The following is a 19,648-nucleotide window of genomic DNA, read 5'->3' on the forward strand; positions in this document are numbered from 1 at the left end:
TGTCGTAAGTTCTGACAGCACCATCACAATTAGACCAATTGCATAACTATCCAATTTCCTTTTACATTTGTCACTATGGGCAAAAGAAAAGGATTCAAAGATATTTATGAGAATTGCATGCAGGAACAAACTGATTCGGTGAGTCTCTGTCTTCTTTGAGCCCACAGATCATTATGAGGTTAGATAGATTGACAGAGAAGCTTTATAGCATGACAGACTTGGGTTATTACTGCAGCATAAGCCATGGGGAGAGTGTTACAGGCTTTATTGTGCTGGCAGACTGCTGTTTCAGTCTTAGGCATTTCATTTGAAGCCAGCAGAGGAAATTGGTTTGTATTAAAAGCTGTCTGTGTCTGTGGTTCAGTAGAAAAGTAATCCATTTTTAAAACAACAAAAAAGTTTTATATAGAGATATAAACTCTTGAAACGCATCAATTGATAATTACTACTGCAGTGATTTAAGCACAAAATCTAGGCTTACACTCCAATAAGGTATTGAGGGAATGCTGCACTGTTGGAGGTGCCATCTTTTGGGTGAGACATTAAACCGAAGCCCTGTCTGCTCTCTCAAGCAGACAAAAATAATCTCTTGTACTCGAAGAAAAGCGAGGAGTTCTCCCCATTATTCTTGCCAATATTTATCCCTCAAGTGTCATCACTAAAAAAAAATTATCTCATTATTATCGAATTATTGTTTGTGGGACATTGCTGTGTGCAAATAGACTGCTGTGTTTTCTATATTACAACTCTTCAAAAGTACTTCAGTGGCTGTAAGGCACTTTGGGATGTCCTGAGGTGTTATATAAATGCACGTCATTCTTTCTCAAAAACTGACATAAGTGAACAGGAAGGAAGTCTGTGTAAAGAAAGAGCTTGCATTGATGTGACACTTTTCATGTCTTGTTTTCAAGAAGGGTCTACACTAGAAATGCTACCTTGCTGGTTCTGTCTACAGATGCACAGCATGCTGTGTGTTGGCAACAGTTTGTTTTTGTTTCAATACAAGTTTCCTTGTACACAACAAATCTTTGCAAATCAATATAAATAACATAATCATTTTTTATTTAATTTGTTTGGGGGATGTGGGTATCACTGGCTATGCCAGCATTTATTGCCCATCCTAATTACCCTTAAGAAGGTGGTAGTGAGCTGCCTTCTTGACCAGCTGCAGTCATTGGGGTGTAGGTACACCAGTGCTGTTAGGAAGGGAGTTCCAGGATTTTGACCCAGCAACAGTGAAGGAACGGCGATATACTTGCAAGTCAGGATGGTGTGTGGCTTGCAGGGGAACTTGCAGGTGGTGGTGTTCTCATGCATCTGCTGCCCTTGTCCTTCTGGGTGGTCAAGATCGTGGGTTTGGAAGGTGCTGTCGAAGGAGCCTTGGTGAGTTGCTACAGTGCATCTTGTAAAATAATAATGTAAAACACAATGTGAATGAAGGAGAAGGGGAAAATAATTGAACAATCTGAGAGAGATGTGAAATAACTGAGAACTCAGCCTGAGACTAAATAGTAAGTGGTAGAATGAAACTCTCCAAACATTATCAACTGTGCTACCTTCATTACATTAAGTACCTCCAGCTGATGAAAAGAATGAATGCATTTTTGACACACCAATTGCTGAACTCTAACTGCACGTTAATGTCACAGTTTGTGGACCTCCATTATTCTGTGTGGGAGTTCAACAAAAAATGTCAAAGGACTATACTATCAAGGGTCTGTTCTATACATTATTAATTATTAATTAATTCATTATAAAGGGAGCTGTAAAGAATGTACACTATACAATAATTCATGATATAATTAAAGGCCATTTCTGGTTCAGGATTACTGTAACTAAGAACTTGAGCCTCAAGTGTAAAGTTGGACTTTGTTCTGATTTTACAGCTGTTTCTGATCATGGAACGAAACGTGCGGATGGATGTACAACCTCAGAAACATGGCCAGTTTAAAATGATCTGCAAATTGAACAGACGTGAATCCATCCACTGTAAAAGTCTTCTTTAAATCAGTCCTGCTGGCTTTTTCTGCTTATTAACAGCATAGGCAACTGAGAGGTACTTTTGAAACCATTAAACACATCGATCCACCACTTCAGGGTGGAGAATTGGATATTGAACATCAGCAGGTAGAGTTTTTGCTGAGCTATGCTGCTTTCTTCTGTCAAACCAGCATAAATGATTGAGGAGTTTCAAGTGCAAGTTATGTCCAGGGTAAATTGACTTTCTTTGATCTTTTGCGCTAGTTTTAAAAATGCTGTGCTGGAAGATGGCCTGTTGACAAAACTGGCCACACCCCAGAACCAATTAATCACCATGGCAAGTTTTCGCTAATTGTGTCTGTTTGTGAGCCTTTGAAGCGGCTTTTAAATAAAGCTATTTTATTTAAGCTTTTAAACATTAAAAAAATTAAGAAACTGACTACTGTAGACGAATTAATAATAAATGGTTCAGTATAGTTTCTTAAAGTCATTTTCAGTTATTTAAAAATGAATTACTAGGTGGTACAGGAGACAATGACTAAAAATGCTTATTTTTGTGATAAACCCATTTTCAGCTGCATTAATAAACTCACACCAGGTTATCACTCATATATATAAAGAAATAATTATAATGCAAAAGAAAAAAAAAACTACCTGATTGTGCTGGTTCATGGAAGATTTGCAAATAAGTTTGAGCGGAAATTTGAACCACAAAATCCATTCGGAAAACTAGTGCAATTTTGAGCACAGTTTACAGATTGTGAATTGCGCCCGAAGTGGAAACCTGAGTCCCAAAAGACCGCATAGGCTCCAAACAATTCAAAGTGACTTTCTCTGTATAAAAGAGGTCATGTGTTTGCTCCTTCTGCCAGGTTGTATAATTTCAACAGCAACAGAATGAGGTGTTGAAGGTGAGTCTGCAATGTTCCTCCAATTCTGGCCTCTTGTGCATCCTCAGTTTAATCCTTCTTCTTAGGCAGTCCCTCAGGAATAAGGATGACTTTCTTCCACTCCAGGCTTGTGGGTCCTTGGGTGACTGAATAGTCCAATTCCGGATCCGCACACTCTGCCACAGGTGGGACAGGTGTTGTTTGGTGAGGCGAATAAATGGGATGCTCGAAATTCTGAATGCTCTTTCCACTGTTTACACTTGGTCGCTGCCTGGGCATGTTGATGATGTTAGAACTGGAAACTTGTAACATTTCCTCTGCCCTTCTGGTAGCATCTTGCCGTGACAAAACTCAGTGTAGAAAGTTTGTTTTGGGAGTCTTGTGTGAGGCATGGAGACAAAGTGGCCCACCCAACGTAACTGACCAGCCATGACCAGTATCTCGATACTGGGGATGTTGGCCTGAGAGAGGGCACTGATACTGGAGCTCCTGTTCTTCCACTGAATTTGCAGAATCTTGCGGAGGCACCACTGGTGATATCTCTCCAGGGCTTTGAGATGTCTGCTGTACAGTGTCCATGTTTCCAATGTATACAGAAGGGCAGGTAACACTGCGGCCCTGTAGACCATGAGCTTGGTGCCAGGTTTAAGGTCTTTGTCGTCAAACACTCTTTTCCTCAGATGACCAAAAGCTGCGCTGGCACACTGGAGGCGATGCTGAGTTTAGTCACGCCACTATTGGTAGTGGTGCTTTCAGCTGCCGAGGTCCTAAGCTCTGGAATTACCTCCTTAAACCTCTCCACTTCGATACCTCTTTTTGCTCTTTTAAGATGCTCCATAAAACCTGCCTCTTTGACTAAGCTTTTGGTCATCTGTCCTTATATCTCCTTATGTGGCTTGGTGTCAAAATCTGTTTCATAGTGCTCCAGTGAAGCACCTGGGACACTTTACTACATTCAAGGTGCTATCTAAATGCAAATTTATGTTGTTGTGCCATGTGACAGGAAGCTATATATTCTAGTCACTGAGCTATGAAACTATTAAAATATTTTTGTTCTTTTGAAGTTAGTCATGTGTTTCACAGCTTTAAATAATTTTTCAGCACATTGGGACACTGTGACGAGCTTTGAAATAAAATGAAGGCTGTGTTTGCTGATGGTTTTACATGTATGTAACAGAAAATCTTTCAGGAACTCATTCATCTTGTTTCTTATAGTCAGCATTTTCCTGAAATATTCCTTGTTTATATATTGCTTTCATACAAGACTATTCCATGAAATAATAGGAAGAAGTACCGCAGCCTCACAGCTCCAGGGACCCGGGTTCGATTCCGGGTACTGCCTGTGTGGAGTTTGCAAGTTCTCCCTGTGTCTGTGTGGGTTTTCTCCGGGTGCTCCGGTTTCCTCCCACAAGCCAAAAGACTTGCAGGTTGATAGGTAAATTGGCCATTATAAATTGTCACTAATATAGGTAGGTGGTAGGGAAATATAGGGACAGGTGGGGATGTTTGGGAATATGGGATTAGTGTAGGATTAGTATAAAATGGGTGGTTGATGTTCGGCACAGACTCGGTGGGCCGAAGGGCCTGTTTCAGTGCTGTATATCTAATCTAATCTAATCTAATCTAAGTAAAGTAAAATTAGTAACTAATTTGATTTCTTAGGAATATGAATTGAACAACATTCAAATTACAACATTATTTCTTTATGTTATTTTCAATAAACTAAATGAATGACATGGGTGATGAATGAAACAATTAGCATCAGAGTTTTACTAAGCTCTTCTGTGCAAATATGTATTTCCCACCCCAACGATCCCTGTCCATCTTCGTGATATTAACGATGGCTGGTGCTGAATTATGGACAGCCTGCTGTCAGTTTATGTACCTTAGAATTGGGCACAGATGAAATGAATTAATATCACACATAACTTGCACAGGTGACAGAATGAGTGGATAATCCGAGGTGAAAGAATTGTCAAGAAAACATGCTATGCTGAATGAGGATCTTTTTAATTCATTGGTTGGAAACCTACCTTAAACTTTAAAAGAAAAGCTGGGATCCTACATTTAACTTTTAAAAAGCTGGCAGCCAAGATGGCCACCACAATTTGCATTGAAATACCTCACATTCCAGGACATTGAATTGCAGACGTATGTCTAACAAGGCTCCCATCCAGGACAATGACTTGGATAGTTGAGTAGATTATTTAGTATCACACTCATTAGGACATTCAAAGCCACCTTGAAGCATTCACTATTGGAGACATACCTCCAGGGGGTAAACACTAACACAATACAACCTGAGAGAGATTTGGGTTATAAACAAAAACAAGAAATGCTGGATTCACTCTGCAGGTCTGGCAGCATCTGTGGAAAGAGAAGCAAAGTTAACGTTTCGGGTCAGTGACCCTTCTTCTAGGCTGCGTTCCCTAGCCCTAGGCTGCCCAACCAGCAGAAATAGTTCCTATTACCCTATCAGTTCCCCTTAATATCTTGAAAACTTTGATCAAATCAACCTTTCACTTTCTAAATTCCAGGGAATACAACCCTATCAAGTGACAGCTTGATTATAAAATGATAACAAAGCTGTACACAAGCAACATATGAAATTTGGAACAAAACAACAAAAACAGTTCCGAAGAAGGGTCACTGACCCGAAACGCTAACTCTGCTTCTCTTTCCACAGATGCTGCCAGACCTGCTGAGTGAATCCAGCATTTCTTGTTTTTGTTTCAGATTTCCAGCATCCGCAGTATTTTGCTTTTATTTGGGTTATAAACTGTGGACCTCATTTAAAAAAAAGATATTGGGAGAACCATGTGACAGTCTACTTAGTCTGTGTAAAACTTGGAGTTTTGTTACACACAGCAGACAAGTTTTGAGATCTAACCGTGCAAGACCCCAGTAGGGCTGTCTCTCTATCTTTCTCTTTCTCCAGGTATACTGCAAGTTCGAATCCTGTCCAAGCCTATCATTGCTATGGACAGAGACCCCGGGGAATAAAGCCACCTACATTACTGTCTCCAAGAAAAGTCTGAAGCAGGTGGGCCAGCTGCAAAGTGCACTTCTACCAGCCAGAGACTTCAGGATCACAACTTCAGCTGGAAGATAAGTGAATTACCAGACACCACAGACCGTATATTATTTTTATTTGTTCTGCACTTTAATCCAACTGAAACTATACCTCATCACTCTGTAACCTATTTATGTGTGTGTGTGTGAGTATGTTTGTGTGTGTGTGTGTATGTTTGTGTGTGTGTATGTTTGTGTGTGTGTGTGTATGTTTGTGTGTGTGTGTGAGAAATTTGGAGCATAGTTTTATTATTTTACTCAGATCGGATTTATATTTTTAAGTACAATAAACTAATCTCTTTCTTATTTAATCTCAAAAAAACCTGTCGGATTGGTTCTTTTATGATCATAGCACATAAAGGGAATTTGTAAGCACATCCACTGTTTAAAAGGAACAAGCCCTGTTGCAGTCAAACAACGATAGGGACAAGAGGGGAGCCTTTCAATACCTCCTCACCTGACCGTAACAGAATGGTATTTTAATCCTTCACCCCACACAGTCCTTAAACTTGAAAAAAGAGTTGCATTTTATAGCACCTTTCATGATTACTAGACATCTCAAATTGCTTTACAGTCGATGAAGTACTTTTGAAGTGTAGTCACTGTTGCAGTTGTAGTTATGTTGTAGTCACTACTGAGCCAAGCTGACACTTATTTCCTTACATTTAATAAGTTATTTCTTTGTGTTTTTACTGTCTGCTACAGGACTCAAAGTAAAACTGTAGTAGTAAATAATAGCAGATCTCAGTGAAACCAGACTGTAGGCTTTTCTCCCGTATCCTTTCATTCAGTATTTGACCTCTTGGGTAATGCCACCCTATGGCGGGAGCTCGTATCCCACCAAGTGATAGACACCGTCATAGATCTATAGACCTAGAAATACAGGCACAGGGTGCATCCCGTGCCTGTGGTACCCCTAATCCTAGGCATCAAGTCTCATTTCAATTGAGCCATTGAGTTGCGCAAAGCTGCCAGAAAACCGTGGCTGAAGATCGGGTTGCTGCTGGCATCCTAGGGAAGGGGAATGGGGCAGGGAGCAGAAGTGCTATGAGCTACATTGGAAACTGGTAATTTTGAGAGAGATGGGCGTGGAGTTGGAAGATCAGTTTCCCATATGTAAAGGTAATTGTGTACAGGTAAGTCTGTTTTCGTGTGTGTCGACAGATTAAGGAGACTTGTGATAGCCCCTTACAGAATTGTTTATAACGTGGCTTTATAAATGTCCAAATATTGCAATTCTGATACCAGAACAAAGCCAAGAATAAATGCTCAACTGCTGCAATATTACTTACAAAATACAACTTAAGAGCAAAAATAAAATCATGCTTTTGTAGATGACAAATTTCTTTTTTCTTTTTTAAATAACAGGTACATTTGGATTATTGCTTTTCCCATAAATTGTTCAAAGAATACAGTATCGATTCCTTGAAACAGCCCTTATTCAGTGTCCCAGATTTTCTATTCTTTCCTTTACTTTTATTCCTGGATATGCCCAGGCTATTGCTGATTAATTAGGTGCCAAATCGAGGGCAGTTACATGGAGTGCAGTTACACTCAGCAGACAGCTGAACACAATGACCAGAAATCAATTCACTGATGATTCTTAACCCTGTGAAAGTACGCCAGCGTCTCCTTTCCCTCACGGAGTTCGAGTGAACTCAAACCATTCTCCCCAGAAAAACATGCAAATGTAAACAGTGTCTCAACCTAGTCCCAAATGAGCCCTGTTCATTTTTCACAGGCACCATTAGCCCTTTTTAAAAAAAAATCACTTGGATATTTTTTGTACACATTGCATTAGCTTTTGAGCTGTAATTCCTTGTAATGCATGTAGATCTGAGAAGAACATTTAAAAATAAATCTGAGTTCCTCCAGTCATTAGGTATAACAATATTGTGAACTAATGTCGGAAGATTGCCTCTGGCTCATAATCTTATTCAAGTATAAATGCTTTGAAAAATAAAATGTTTACCATTTTGCTAAAAGGAAATTTTCTTGTATTTGTTTATGAGGTCATGATATAAAGCATCCCTAGTCATTCTTAAACAAAGAAAATATCCACATACAAAAATGGAATAATACTTGCCTTAAAGTCTTGAGTTTTATATCAGATAAACATTGGCTTAGCACAGATTTGCTTATTTGGTCCCAGCTGTGATGATAATCAGTGTGCAATGTGTTAATGATCTCACTCATCAAACTGTTCTGGCTCACCTCAAGTGTCACTGAGATTGTTCCCAGTCATTACAGCCCCACTGTTGACTTGTTCATTGTCAAAGAGAGGACACTGCCAATGAAGTTTGACAGGCCCTTTTGTTTTCAAAGAGGACCAATATGACTCATATATATGCATCTGCACGTATTAAAAGTATTTAGAGAAGAGATAGCAGAGGCGCTATGACATATATATATAAATACATTCGAAAAAGGAATAGTGGCGGAGGCCTGGCGATTAACTAATATGATTCATATATTGATAAAGTGAGATAAATCCACAAACCATAGACCAGTTATCTTAACGTCAGTGGTAGGAAAGATAAATGATTCTTTACTCAAAGTTCTAATAAAAAAGAAACTAGAAAACAAATAAAATAAAGCACAGTCAGCATGGATTTCAAAAGGAAAGGTCTTGTTTGAATAACCTTATTAAATTCTTTGAAGCAACAGAAAGAGTACACAAGGGTAAAGTAGTGGATGGAATTTCAAGAGACCTTCAATAAGATATTGCGTAATAGACTCACGACTAAGGGCAGAGCATGTGAAGTCAGGGAACAAGTAGCAGAATAGACAACAAGCTGGCTACAAAACATAGAACAGAGAGTAAGGATGATGGATAGTTACTCAGCCTGGCTAAAGGTGGAAAGTAGTATTTCACAGGGATTGGTGCTGGGACCACTGTTGATCACCATTTACACAAACAATTTGGACTTGAGAATCAGAAGTACAATTTCAAAATTTGGTAATGACACCAAATTGGGGTATACAGTTAATGCTACAAAGCACAAAAAAGATATGAATAAACTTGAAGGATGGGCATGTAATTGGAAAATGAATTTCGATATAGATCAGTGTGAGTTGGTATATTTTGGTGAGAAAAATAAGTAGCCACATACTGGAAAATAAGAGAATAAAACATAGAATCATAGAATGGTACAGCACAGAAGGAGGTCATTCAGCCCATTTTGTCTGTTCCAGCTTTTTGAAATAGCTATCCAATTAGTCCCACTCCCCTGCTGTTTGCCCATAGCCCAGCAAATGTTTCCTTTTGAAGTAATTATCCAATTCTCTTTTGAAAGTTATTATTGAATCTTTCAGGCAGTGCATTCCCAGGTCATAACAACTCACTGCACAAAAAAATCTTTTCCTCATGTCACCTCTTTTTTTTGCCAATTACCTTAAATTTGTGCGCTCTGGTTACTGATACTTCTGCCACTGGAATCTGTTTATCGTTATGTACTCTATCAAAACTCTGCAATATTTTGAACACCTCTGTCAAATCTGCTCTTAACCTTCTCTGCCCTAAGGAAATATGTTAGCAGAGGAAAGAAATCAAGGAGTACATATACAAACTAATTGGAAACACATCACTCAAAATGGCGATGTAGGTTAATTAAGCCACATAGAAGCTAACGAAGCACTGATGTTCATTTCTAGAGGGACAGAATTGAAAAGCAGAGAGGTTATGCTAAATTTGTATAAAACCTTGTTTCGACTGCACTTAGAGTATGATGCACAGTTCCAGTCTCCATATTATAAATAGGATGTAGAGGTACTGGAGAAGGTACGAAAGAGGTTTACAATGATGATACCAGAATTGAAAGGTTAAAACTGTCAGGAAAGACTGAACAGGCTGGGGGTGGAGATGTTTCCTATAGAAAAGAAAAGATTAAGTGATGGCCTAACAAACATCCTTAATGTTATGAAAGAGATTGATAAGGTAGACATAGAGATGTTTCCATTTGTGGGGGAGACCAAAACCAAGCACTATAAATACGTTAGTCATAAATAAATACAATAGGGAATTCAAGAGAACCCTCTTTACCCAGAGAGCGGTTCAATAATGAAACTCAGCACCACAAGGAGTAGATGAGATGAATAGCATAGCTGTTTTTAAGGTAGAAGCTAGATAAACATATGAGGGATAAAGGAATAGAAGGATATATTAATGGGGTTAGCTGATGGGGTAGGAGAAGATGTGTATGAAGCATAAACACCAGCATGGATCAGTTGGGCCAAATTGCTGTACATTATATTTAAATGGAACCACTGGAGCCTGATCTGTATTTTGCCACCTGCTCAGAAGAACAAGTTAAAATCAGGATCCACATGAAAGCAGGAAGGAAATCAGTGAGCAACTGACCTGCACAATTTAACTGCCCACTCATCCAGTTTCTGCCAGATGGGTAGGATTAAAACCCCCTTCCTCATATCTTAATCTAAGGCCCCAATAATGATTCAAGTGAGTGTAAATGGTCCAATGATGTTGTTAGATGATTCTCTTGATGTCCTGGCCAACATTCCTTCCTCCACTTAAAACAGATTAACTGGTTGTCACTTTTTGGTTTTCTCACTTGTCACCATGGGGGGAAGGTGAGGCAGGATGGGGGGCAAGGGGTTGGGGGGGAGTGGCAGTGAAGCAAATGACTTTTTTGTAATATATGTTAATAACGCTACTGCTGAGTTAAACTTATCTCTAAAATTGGTTATATTCGCAGGTTAACAGTGCAGTGTGTTCTGATGAAAGGTCACAGACCTGAAACGTTAACTCTGCTTCTCTCTTCACAGATGTTGCCTGACCCGCTGAGTATTTCCAGCACTTTCTGTTTTTGTTTTAGTGGAGTATAAGGGTCTGAAAGGCTTAATCTTGAGTGTATGTAAAGAATACCTCCTATCATGATGACATAAGAGATCACATGTGAGAGAGACTTGAAGCTAGACGCATCTTGGCCTTTGGTGGAGTCGCACAGACCAGTGTGAAGATGTATATAGTTCTAATATAATAAATATCAATGTTCTAACTAACCCAGACTGATGTATCTCTACCAGCTATACTAGGTAAGGTGACAGCGTACCAAACCAACATAACAACAAATGGGACCAATAGATTATGTATTAGTTTTCAAAAGGAAACTTGAAGAAGTGTAAAAGATAAGTTGATATTCTCGCAACTGTTCACACTCAGATTTGTGTGACTATTCCATTAATTTGAACTCAGCAGGGTTATTACCAAGTTTGACTGGTGAACTGCAGTCTTGGTGTTATTGACAAAAATTCTGTCACTGAAGATAAAAATAGAAACCAATCTTTCTATTAAATGACAAACTGACTGAGCCTTCGTCGAGGTGAAGAGCTAAGAAAACACTGGAAGCATAGTGAGAGAACTTCCTGCCTAAATCTAGCAAGACAACCAGTTGAAGTGGGGTTGAGTATCATGCACTTTTTATTCAGATTATGACAAGAAGTTAAGATGTATAGATCGAACTAAGTGAGTCTGATCATAACTACAGTCTGTCCATCCACTTTACCATGGAATAAGATAGCTTCACCTCATCTACTGTTAACTTGATCCTCAAAGAATACACTCAAAAGGCATGAGCATACAATCCAATTCACAAGGGAAAGCCTCAGGGTCTGCTCTTCCATGTGTAGGTATGGAGCAGTGTGAGTCATCCCCCATAAAGGTAAAATGCACAGATTGTTGAAGGGTTGACTACCAAATCCAAAGTAATCCCTACAGCAGGCCCATTCTTAGTCACCATTTGTGGGATCTTGCAAATTGGCTGCTACAGTTGCCTGAATAACAGTAGTGACTGCACTTTGAATGTAATTCATCTGTTGTGAAGTGCTTATGGACATCTGAGGATATAATAGGGTGCTTTGTGAAGATGAATTATTTCTTCGCATTACCATTTAATTTAATGCTATGCAAAAGTCACCATTTTTTAATTCAATCTCTTCTTTGAAAAGTGCATCAATTTGACTAAAAGAGTAAGAAAGTGCCTTTCATGATGTCCCAAAGCACTCTATAGTCAATAAAGTACTTTTAAAGTATAGTCACTGTTGTAATATAGGAAACACAGCAGTTAATTTGTGCACAACAATGACCAGATAATCTGTTTTAGTGAAATAAAAAGTGACCTCACTTGCTCATAACCTGTGACTTTTCTAATATTTGTCAGTTCCGAAGAAGGGTCACTGACCCGAAACGTTAACTCTGCTTCTCTTTTCACAGATGCTGCCAGACCTACTGAGTGGTTCCAGCATTTCTTGTTTTTATTTCAGATTTCCAGCATCCGCGGTATTTTGCTTTAATCTGTTTTAGTGATGTTGATTGAAGGATAAATATTGGGCCGGACACCGGGGATAACTCCCCTGCTCTTCTTTGAAATAATGAAATGGGATCCTTTACATCCACCCAAGACAGAAGACGTGGCTTCAGTTTCATGTCTCATCTGAAAGATGGGACCCTTAATAGTGCAGCAATCCCTCGACAGTGCAGCACTCCCTCAGCTGCACTGGAGTATTGGCTTTGATTTTTTACACTGAACCTGGAGTGGGATTTTAACCTTCTGACTCAGAGGTGAGAGTGCTACCAATTGAGCCACAGCTGACACCTACAAGTTGAACACTTATGATCCAACACTGACTGAGGACACCTCAGTGTTACCTCGTATACCTCCACAGGATAGTGAAAACAAGACGAAAATTGGTCTCCCCAGTTTGGTTCAACCATGAAATAGAGAGACATACTCATATGCACACACTGGCACACGCATGCACGTACAAACACTGTGTTTGAGTGTTGACAATTCTCCTCTGTGGGGGAGGCTTTCATTTTGCAATCCTCTACTTAAACCTCAGAGTCCAATTCTCCATAGCTATCATTGCAAGTAAACAGTCTTAATGCTAGATCGATGCAGACAGAAATTAGTTGGAAGTATTAAGTAACAATAATGAACTTTATTTGCACTCTATTGGGAAATTCAGAATCAGCAGGCTGATTGCAGCATTTGGGCATGCAGTCATACTCTTCAATTGATCTACCTTTCATCAGTATCATACCATCAAAGGTAACCATCTACAATTGTCTAAGTCACATCGAATGAAGGCAAATAACTTGTGGCAAATTTAATTTTTTTGTGCTTTTTTGGGTTTAGCAGATAGCTCTCCTTGTTAATTAAAAATAATTAGCTGGACTTATAGATAATAGGCTCACAGGATTATCACTGCAAAAAAAAAATGCAACATGGCCCAATTTCATTACAACACTTCCTCAGTTCTTTGGTGTTTTTCTAACAACGACAGCACCCCATTTCTGGCACTTGGAAAAGGCATCAGAAACTTGTAACCTTCATTTCCAAAGGATGACTAAGTGAAATCAAGCAATCTTCTTCTTGAAGGTTTCCACACAATGCATTCAGTGACTATTTATTAAGTTCTACAATTGGCCTTTGACTTAACAAAGAACAGTACAGCACAGGAACAGGCCATTCGGCCCTCCAAGCCTGCGCCGATCTTGATGCCTGCCTAAACTAAAACCTTCTGCACATCCGGGGACCGTATCCCTCTATTCCCATCCTATTCATGTATTTGTCAAGATGCCTCTTAAACGTCGCTATCGTACCTGCTTCCACCACCTCCCCCAACAGCAAATTCCAGGCACTCACCACCCTCTGTGTAAAGAACTTGCCTCGCACATCCCCTCTAAACTTTGCCCCTCTCACCTTAAACCTATGTCCCCTAGTAACTGACTCTTCCACCCTGGAAAAATGCTTCTGACTATCCACTCTGTCCATGCCGCTCATAACTTTGTAAATCTCTATCATGTCGTCCCTCCACCTCCGTCGTTCCAGTGAAAACAATCCGAGTTTATCCAACCTCTCCTCATAGCTAATGCCCTCCAGACCAGGCAACATCCTGGTAAACCTCTTCTGTACCCTCCTCAAAGCCTCCACGTCCTTCTGGTAGTGTGGAGACCAGAATTGCACGCAATATTCTAAGTGTGGCCTAACTAAAGTTCTGTACAGCTGCAGCATGACTTGCCAATTTTTATACTCTATGCCCCGACTGATGAAGGCAAGCATGCCGTATGCCTTCATGACTACCTTATCCATCCGCGTTGCCACTTTCAGTGACCTGTGGACCTGTATGCCCAGATCTCTCTGCCTGTCAATACTCCTGAGGGTTCTGCTATTTACTGTATACTTCCTACCTGCATTGGACCTTCCAAAATGCATTACCTCACATTTGTCCGGATTAAACTCCATCTGCCATTTCTCCGCCCAAGCCTTACTTTGACTTACTTTGAATATTGAGCTGGTGCATCATTGTAGCGCTATTTTGCATTACTTCTATTCACTTAACTGTTTTGAAATATAACAATGAACACTTATTCACTCAATATGTAACATGAGGTACTGTTACCTGTCCACAATACCGCACAGGTCTATTTGAAGGTCACTGAAGTTTCCCTGCAAGCCTTGCTGCACCAGAATGAGATCTGCTGCCTGATTGTCTATGAAGATGAGTCGCATGCAGCCATGGAAAGCAGCAAAGGGATTTGAACATCCAGCATTTCTGACAGTTTCAGGGCAGCCTTAGGAACAAAACACATGCATAAAAATTAGTTAAGAATATCATAACCAAAGACAAGACACAAAACTCAATGCGTGACAGTAGTCATACATCAAAGATCACAGAATGAGTAATTGTTTACATTTGCACTTGGCAACAAAAACAATTAAGAAACAATCTTTTGTGGGTTCCTTTATTGTCATGAGTCCAACATAAGTGAGAGATAATGATACTCCATTATACTGTTTTGACAATTTCAATTAAGTCCGTCACTAGGGCATTTGATGGAAGAAGTAAAAGAACAATAAGTGGCATGCATTATAAAGTTGGCTGAGTGACCAGCTGTATAATGAAAATCATTTAAAATGCTTTCCCAGAACAAACCACAATTGGAGCAATACATTCTTCATATTCATTTGACACCACTGGTTATTGGGCATCTGATGCATACCCATTAAGGGCACTCTTTGAAATGCCAATCTGGTATTGCTTTGTATTTATTTAACAAGATGCTATTTTCAGATTCACTACACCTACAAAGAAAAGTCTTTGACTACAAGTTTTAAAGCTGTGGAGGATTCATGCTGCCAGTTGGGTGGAAGTAATCCTTTGGACTTGTGACAGCGAGCAAGTCTTTGTTGCTCATGTATTATTTGGTTGTCCTGCTCACTGTATACAAGCTTCACACCGTTCCATTAGATATTCTGAAACAAAATCCATGTTTCAACAAACATTGGCATAAAATCTTGCCTTAGGGGCCAGATCGGCTCATGAAGGAAGGAAAACTGCCCCCTTGCTGCAATTTTCATGTATAATAATTGACAAGTTGACCAAAGAATGGTGGTGATGAAAACCATGGAGATGTTGATGAGTGGTCAAACTGATCTTCTAGACCGCAAATTTAAGTATGGGGGTTAGCGACTAACTGAAAGAATAGCCAACTATTAGGAGGTGGGTCAGTTTTTAACTAACCTATAACTTGTAATCGGAGTATAATGAACAAATAACTGAACAGAGGGCAGAAAGTTGCCATGTTAAACATCTAGCACTGATCATTGTCCTCTGAGATCGTGGTTTGAATAGAATCCACATAGATCAGATGACATTCTCCTCTCTTTATTAACTATTTATAGTCACAAGTGAAAGTAGCAATCTCAATTCGCCCCCGGTACAAACTAGCCTCAAGGTTGTTGCTAACTAGTACTAACTTGGGCTCACTGACACAAATCTGGCAATTTGAGCAGTAGAGTAGTTTTTCTATAGCTGGAGTCATACCCAATTGTTCGAGAATAAATTCATCACTTCATGTCTGGTCAAATAAAATATTCTCTTTTGCCACAGCATCAAAAATAAAAATTATATCCCCATTGTTATTGCCTCCAACTTGGTGGACATATGAAAAGTATAAGAAGAAGCATCCTGACTGCAAACAGCAATGAAAAGAAGAACATGAGGAATAAGGGCAACAATGTACCTCATAACTTGTCAGAGAAATTGTCCATCAATATTCTCCACAAATTATTTTTCGCAACTCATCTTTCTATCAATTTCACATTCAGGCATAAATGTTAACTTGATCTTGCACATGGATCAGTGCTTCTTTAGATATATTCTGCATGTGACTAGAACCAGGATTTCAGGTGTGGCCTCTTCAGGCATAAAGCTGGACAGTTATTTTGCAGTAATCCACTAATCGATATCCTACAGAGGCCAACATTGGACCTCATTGCACATGTTTTATGGGTGGAAAAACAGGGGCAGAGTAACCAATTTAATGGTCCAACCTCCTGTTTAAGCAAATGGTAGTTCTAATAATATAATTATAAGAGTAGTTATAATAATGTTAAAGAAAAGCTAGAAATAATGGTTTTAGAAAAAATACTGTGACTATGGTCTCTTAGCAATAAAGTTTCTCTCTCTCTGTCTTCTCTCTCTGTCCAAAATTCAAGGAACTCTCCAGCGCACTCAATTGTCCATTGTTATCCAGAAAGTCGTGAGCTAGGTCACATAGCTCTTTCAGGCAGAGGCCTTCATATAGAAATTCCTGGGCCTGATAAGATGGAGCCTTGTGCCCACTAAATAAGAGATAAGCAATAAGGTGATCTCAGGGGCAAGTGGAGCCCAGAAAGGGAGGGGTCTACCTTGGGTATCTGTCCCTTGGTAATTGGACATTTGAATGGAAAAATGTGATTGAATGAGTGATTGGCATGAAACACCAGCCCCCTAGAAATAAGATATATAAACAGGCAGTCAAGAAGGAAAAAAGGATGGAAAAAGAGAGGAGGCTGTTCAGGGTTGCTAGTTTCAATTTAACACCCTGATCAGCCTAAAGAAGAGATAGTTACAGCAGGCAGCAGACACCAGACCATTCTGCCCATCCGATCCGAGATGGTAAAAACTTCCCACCCATCATGGATCGGACGTCGACCCTGTCTATTATCACCCACACCAGAAATGTGATGACACAACAATAATGAACAAAATCTGAAGAGATATAAAAACTGAAATAAAAACAGAAGGTGCTGGAAATACTCAACAGGTCAGACAGCATCTGTGGAGAGAGAAGCAGAGTTAACGTTTAAGGTCTGTGACCTGTCATCAGAACTGGCAAACGTTATAAAAGAATTAGGTTTTAAGCAAGTGAAGCGGGGCGGGGTTTGGTGGGGATGAGAACGAAAGGGAAGATGTGCGAGAAGGCAGAGGCCAGGAGAGATTAACTAAGAAAGCTGTAATGGGACAAAGGCAAAGAGTGTGTTAATGCTTGTGGTGAAAGACAAAGCATTAGTCCAGAAAGAGGGTCAATGGCAGAGTAATGAGCAGCTCATCCACATGAAAAACAGGCACATGATTAAAAAATAAAATTAGAAAAAAATAATATAAAAAAAGGTCGGTCATGCTCTGAAATTGTGAACACAATGTTGAATCTGCAATGCTGTAGTGTGCCTAATCAAACAATGAGGTGCTGCTCCTTGAGCTTGCATTGATGTTCACCGGAACACTGCAGCAATCCCAGGACAGAGATGTGAGCATGAGAGCAGGGGGGAGTGTTGAAATGGCAAGCAACTGGAAGCTTGGGGTCATGCTTTCGGATTGAGCGGAGGTGTTCCGCAAAGCAGTCACCCAATCTGCGTTTGGTCTCCCCAGTGCAGAGGCGACCACATTGTGAGCAGCGAATGCAGTATACTAAATTGAAGAAAGTACAAGTCAATCGCTGCTTCACCTGGAAGGAGTGTTTGCGGCCTTGGATGGTGAGGAGAGAGGAGGTAAAAGGCCAGTTATTACACCTCCTGTGATTGCATAGGAAGGTGCCGTGGGAAGGGAACGAGGTGTCGGAGGATGGAGGAGTGCACCAGGGTGTCGCAGAGGGACTGATCCCTCCAGAATGCTGATTGGGGAGGGGAAGGAAAGATGTGTTTGGTGGTGACATCACACTGGAGGTGGCGGAAATGGCACTGGATGATTCATTGGATGAGGAGGCTGGTGGGGTGGAAAGTGAGGACAAGGGGAACCCTGTCACGGTTCTGGGAGGGAGGGGAAGATGTGAAGGCAGAAGTGCAGGAAATAGGTCGGACACGGTTGAGGGCCCTGTCAACCACAGTGGGGGGAATCCTCAGTTGAGGAAAAAGGAAGACATATCAGACGCACTGTGTGGAAGGTTGCATCGTCTCAACAGATGCATCGGAGATGGAGAAACTGGGAGAATAGGATGGAGTCCTTACAGGAAACAGGGTGAGAGGAAGTGTAGTTAAGTGGGAGTTGGTGGGCTTGTAACAACTGTTAGTAGACAGCCTATCCCCAGAGATGGAGACAGAGAAGTCGAGGAAGGGAAGGGAATTGTCAGAGATAGACCATGTAAAGGTGAGACAAGGGTGCAAATTGGAAGTAAAGATTGATGAAGTTTCCAATACCGGGCGAGAACAGGAAGCAGCACCAATACAATCATCAATGTACCAGAAAAAGAGGGGAGGGAGAGAGCCTGAGTAGGACTGGAACAAGGAATGTTTGCATATCCCACAAAAAGACAGGCATAACTGGGACCCACCCAGCTACTAATAGCAACACCTTTTATTTGAAGGAAGTGAGTGGAGTTGAAGGACAAGTTGTTCAATGTAAGAACAAGTTCAGCCAGGTGGAGGAGGATGGTGGTGGATGGGGACTGGTTAGGCCTCCTGGTGGGGGAGGGAGGTGTAGAGAGATTGGACGTCCATAGTGAAGAGGAGGCAGTTAGGGCCAGGAAACTGGAAATTGTCAAAATGATGTAGGGCATCTGAAAGGATGGGAAGTAAAAGGGAAGAGACCGGACCAGGGGAGAAAAGATAGAGTCAAAATATGAAGACATAATTTCAGTGGGGCAGGAATAGGCTGAAACGATGGGTCTACCAAGGCAGTCCTGTTTGTGGATTTTGAGAAGGAGATAGAAGTGGGCTGTCTGGGATTGTGGGACTGTGAGGTTAGAAGCTGGAGAGGGAAATCTCCAGAGAAGATGAGGTCAGTGACAGTCCTGGAGACAATGGCTTGATGTTCAGTGGTGGAGTATGGTCTGGGGGAGGTAGGAAGACATGTCTGAGAGTTGGCACTCAGCCTCTGCAAGGTGGAGGTTTTGTATGTCAGACAAAAACAGCACCACCCTTGTCAGCATGTTTGATCACAATGTTGGGGTTAGACCTGAGAGAACTGAATGCAGAAAGTTCAGAGGGAGACAGGTCAGAGTGAGCAAAGGGAGCAGGGAAATTGAGACAGCCAATGTCACGCCGACAGTTCTCAAAGAAAAGATCAAAACTGGATAACAGGCCAGAGGGAGGCGTCCAGGTGGAGGGAGAGACTTTCTTTTCAAAAATGAACCTTTATTTTAAAAGTGAACAATGTATACAAAATGGCCACTGAAGAAAAAAGCTTAGGCTTTGTATATTCAAATTGTCTGACAAGGACAAAGGACAAATCGTCAAAGCTAAGAGGTGTCAATTGCATCCATCCTAAAACATTCCAGAACTGAATGTCTTCTTCTGAAACAAAGAAGGTGTGAAATAGCCATGTCCTGGACCATTGTGTGATCACCATGGGATGAGACTGGAGTATTTCCTACCAGAGGTGAGAAATAACATAGCTTGGCCTTAAAAAAGGAGCCTAGAGTG

General features: G+C 40.6%; 1 protein-coding gene across 1 annotated transcript in view; it reads right to left on the reverse strand.

Annotated features, from left to right (window-relative positions):
* LOC137371883 (contactin-associated protein-like 5) overlaps positions 1 to 19,648 on the reverse strand; it is a gene marked incomplete at its 5' end in the record, with an annotated part of 700,863 nt that overhangs the window by 387,293 nt on the left and 293,922 nt on the right. Inside the window, one exon of the mRNA XM_068034867.1 lies at positions 14,367 to 14,538. Coding sequence (XP_067890968.1) covers positions 14,367 to 14,538 — 172 coding nt within the window. The remainder of the gene's footprint in view (positions 1 to 14,366; positions 14,539 to 19,648) is intronic.

This window comes from Heterodontus francisci, chromosome 7 (assembly GCF_036365525.1).
Source record: "Heterodontus francisci isolate sHetFra1 chromosome 7, sHetFra1.hap1, whole genome shotgun sequence".
NCBI lineage: Eukaryota > Metazoa > Chordata > Chondrichthyes > Heterodontiformes > Heterodontidae > Heterodontus > Heterodontus francisci.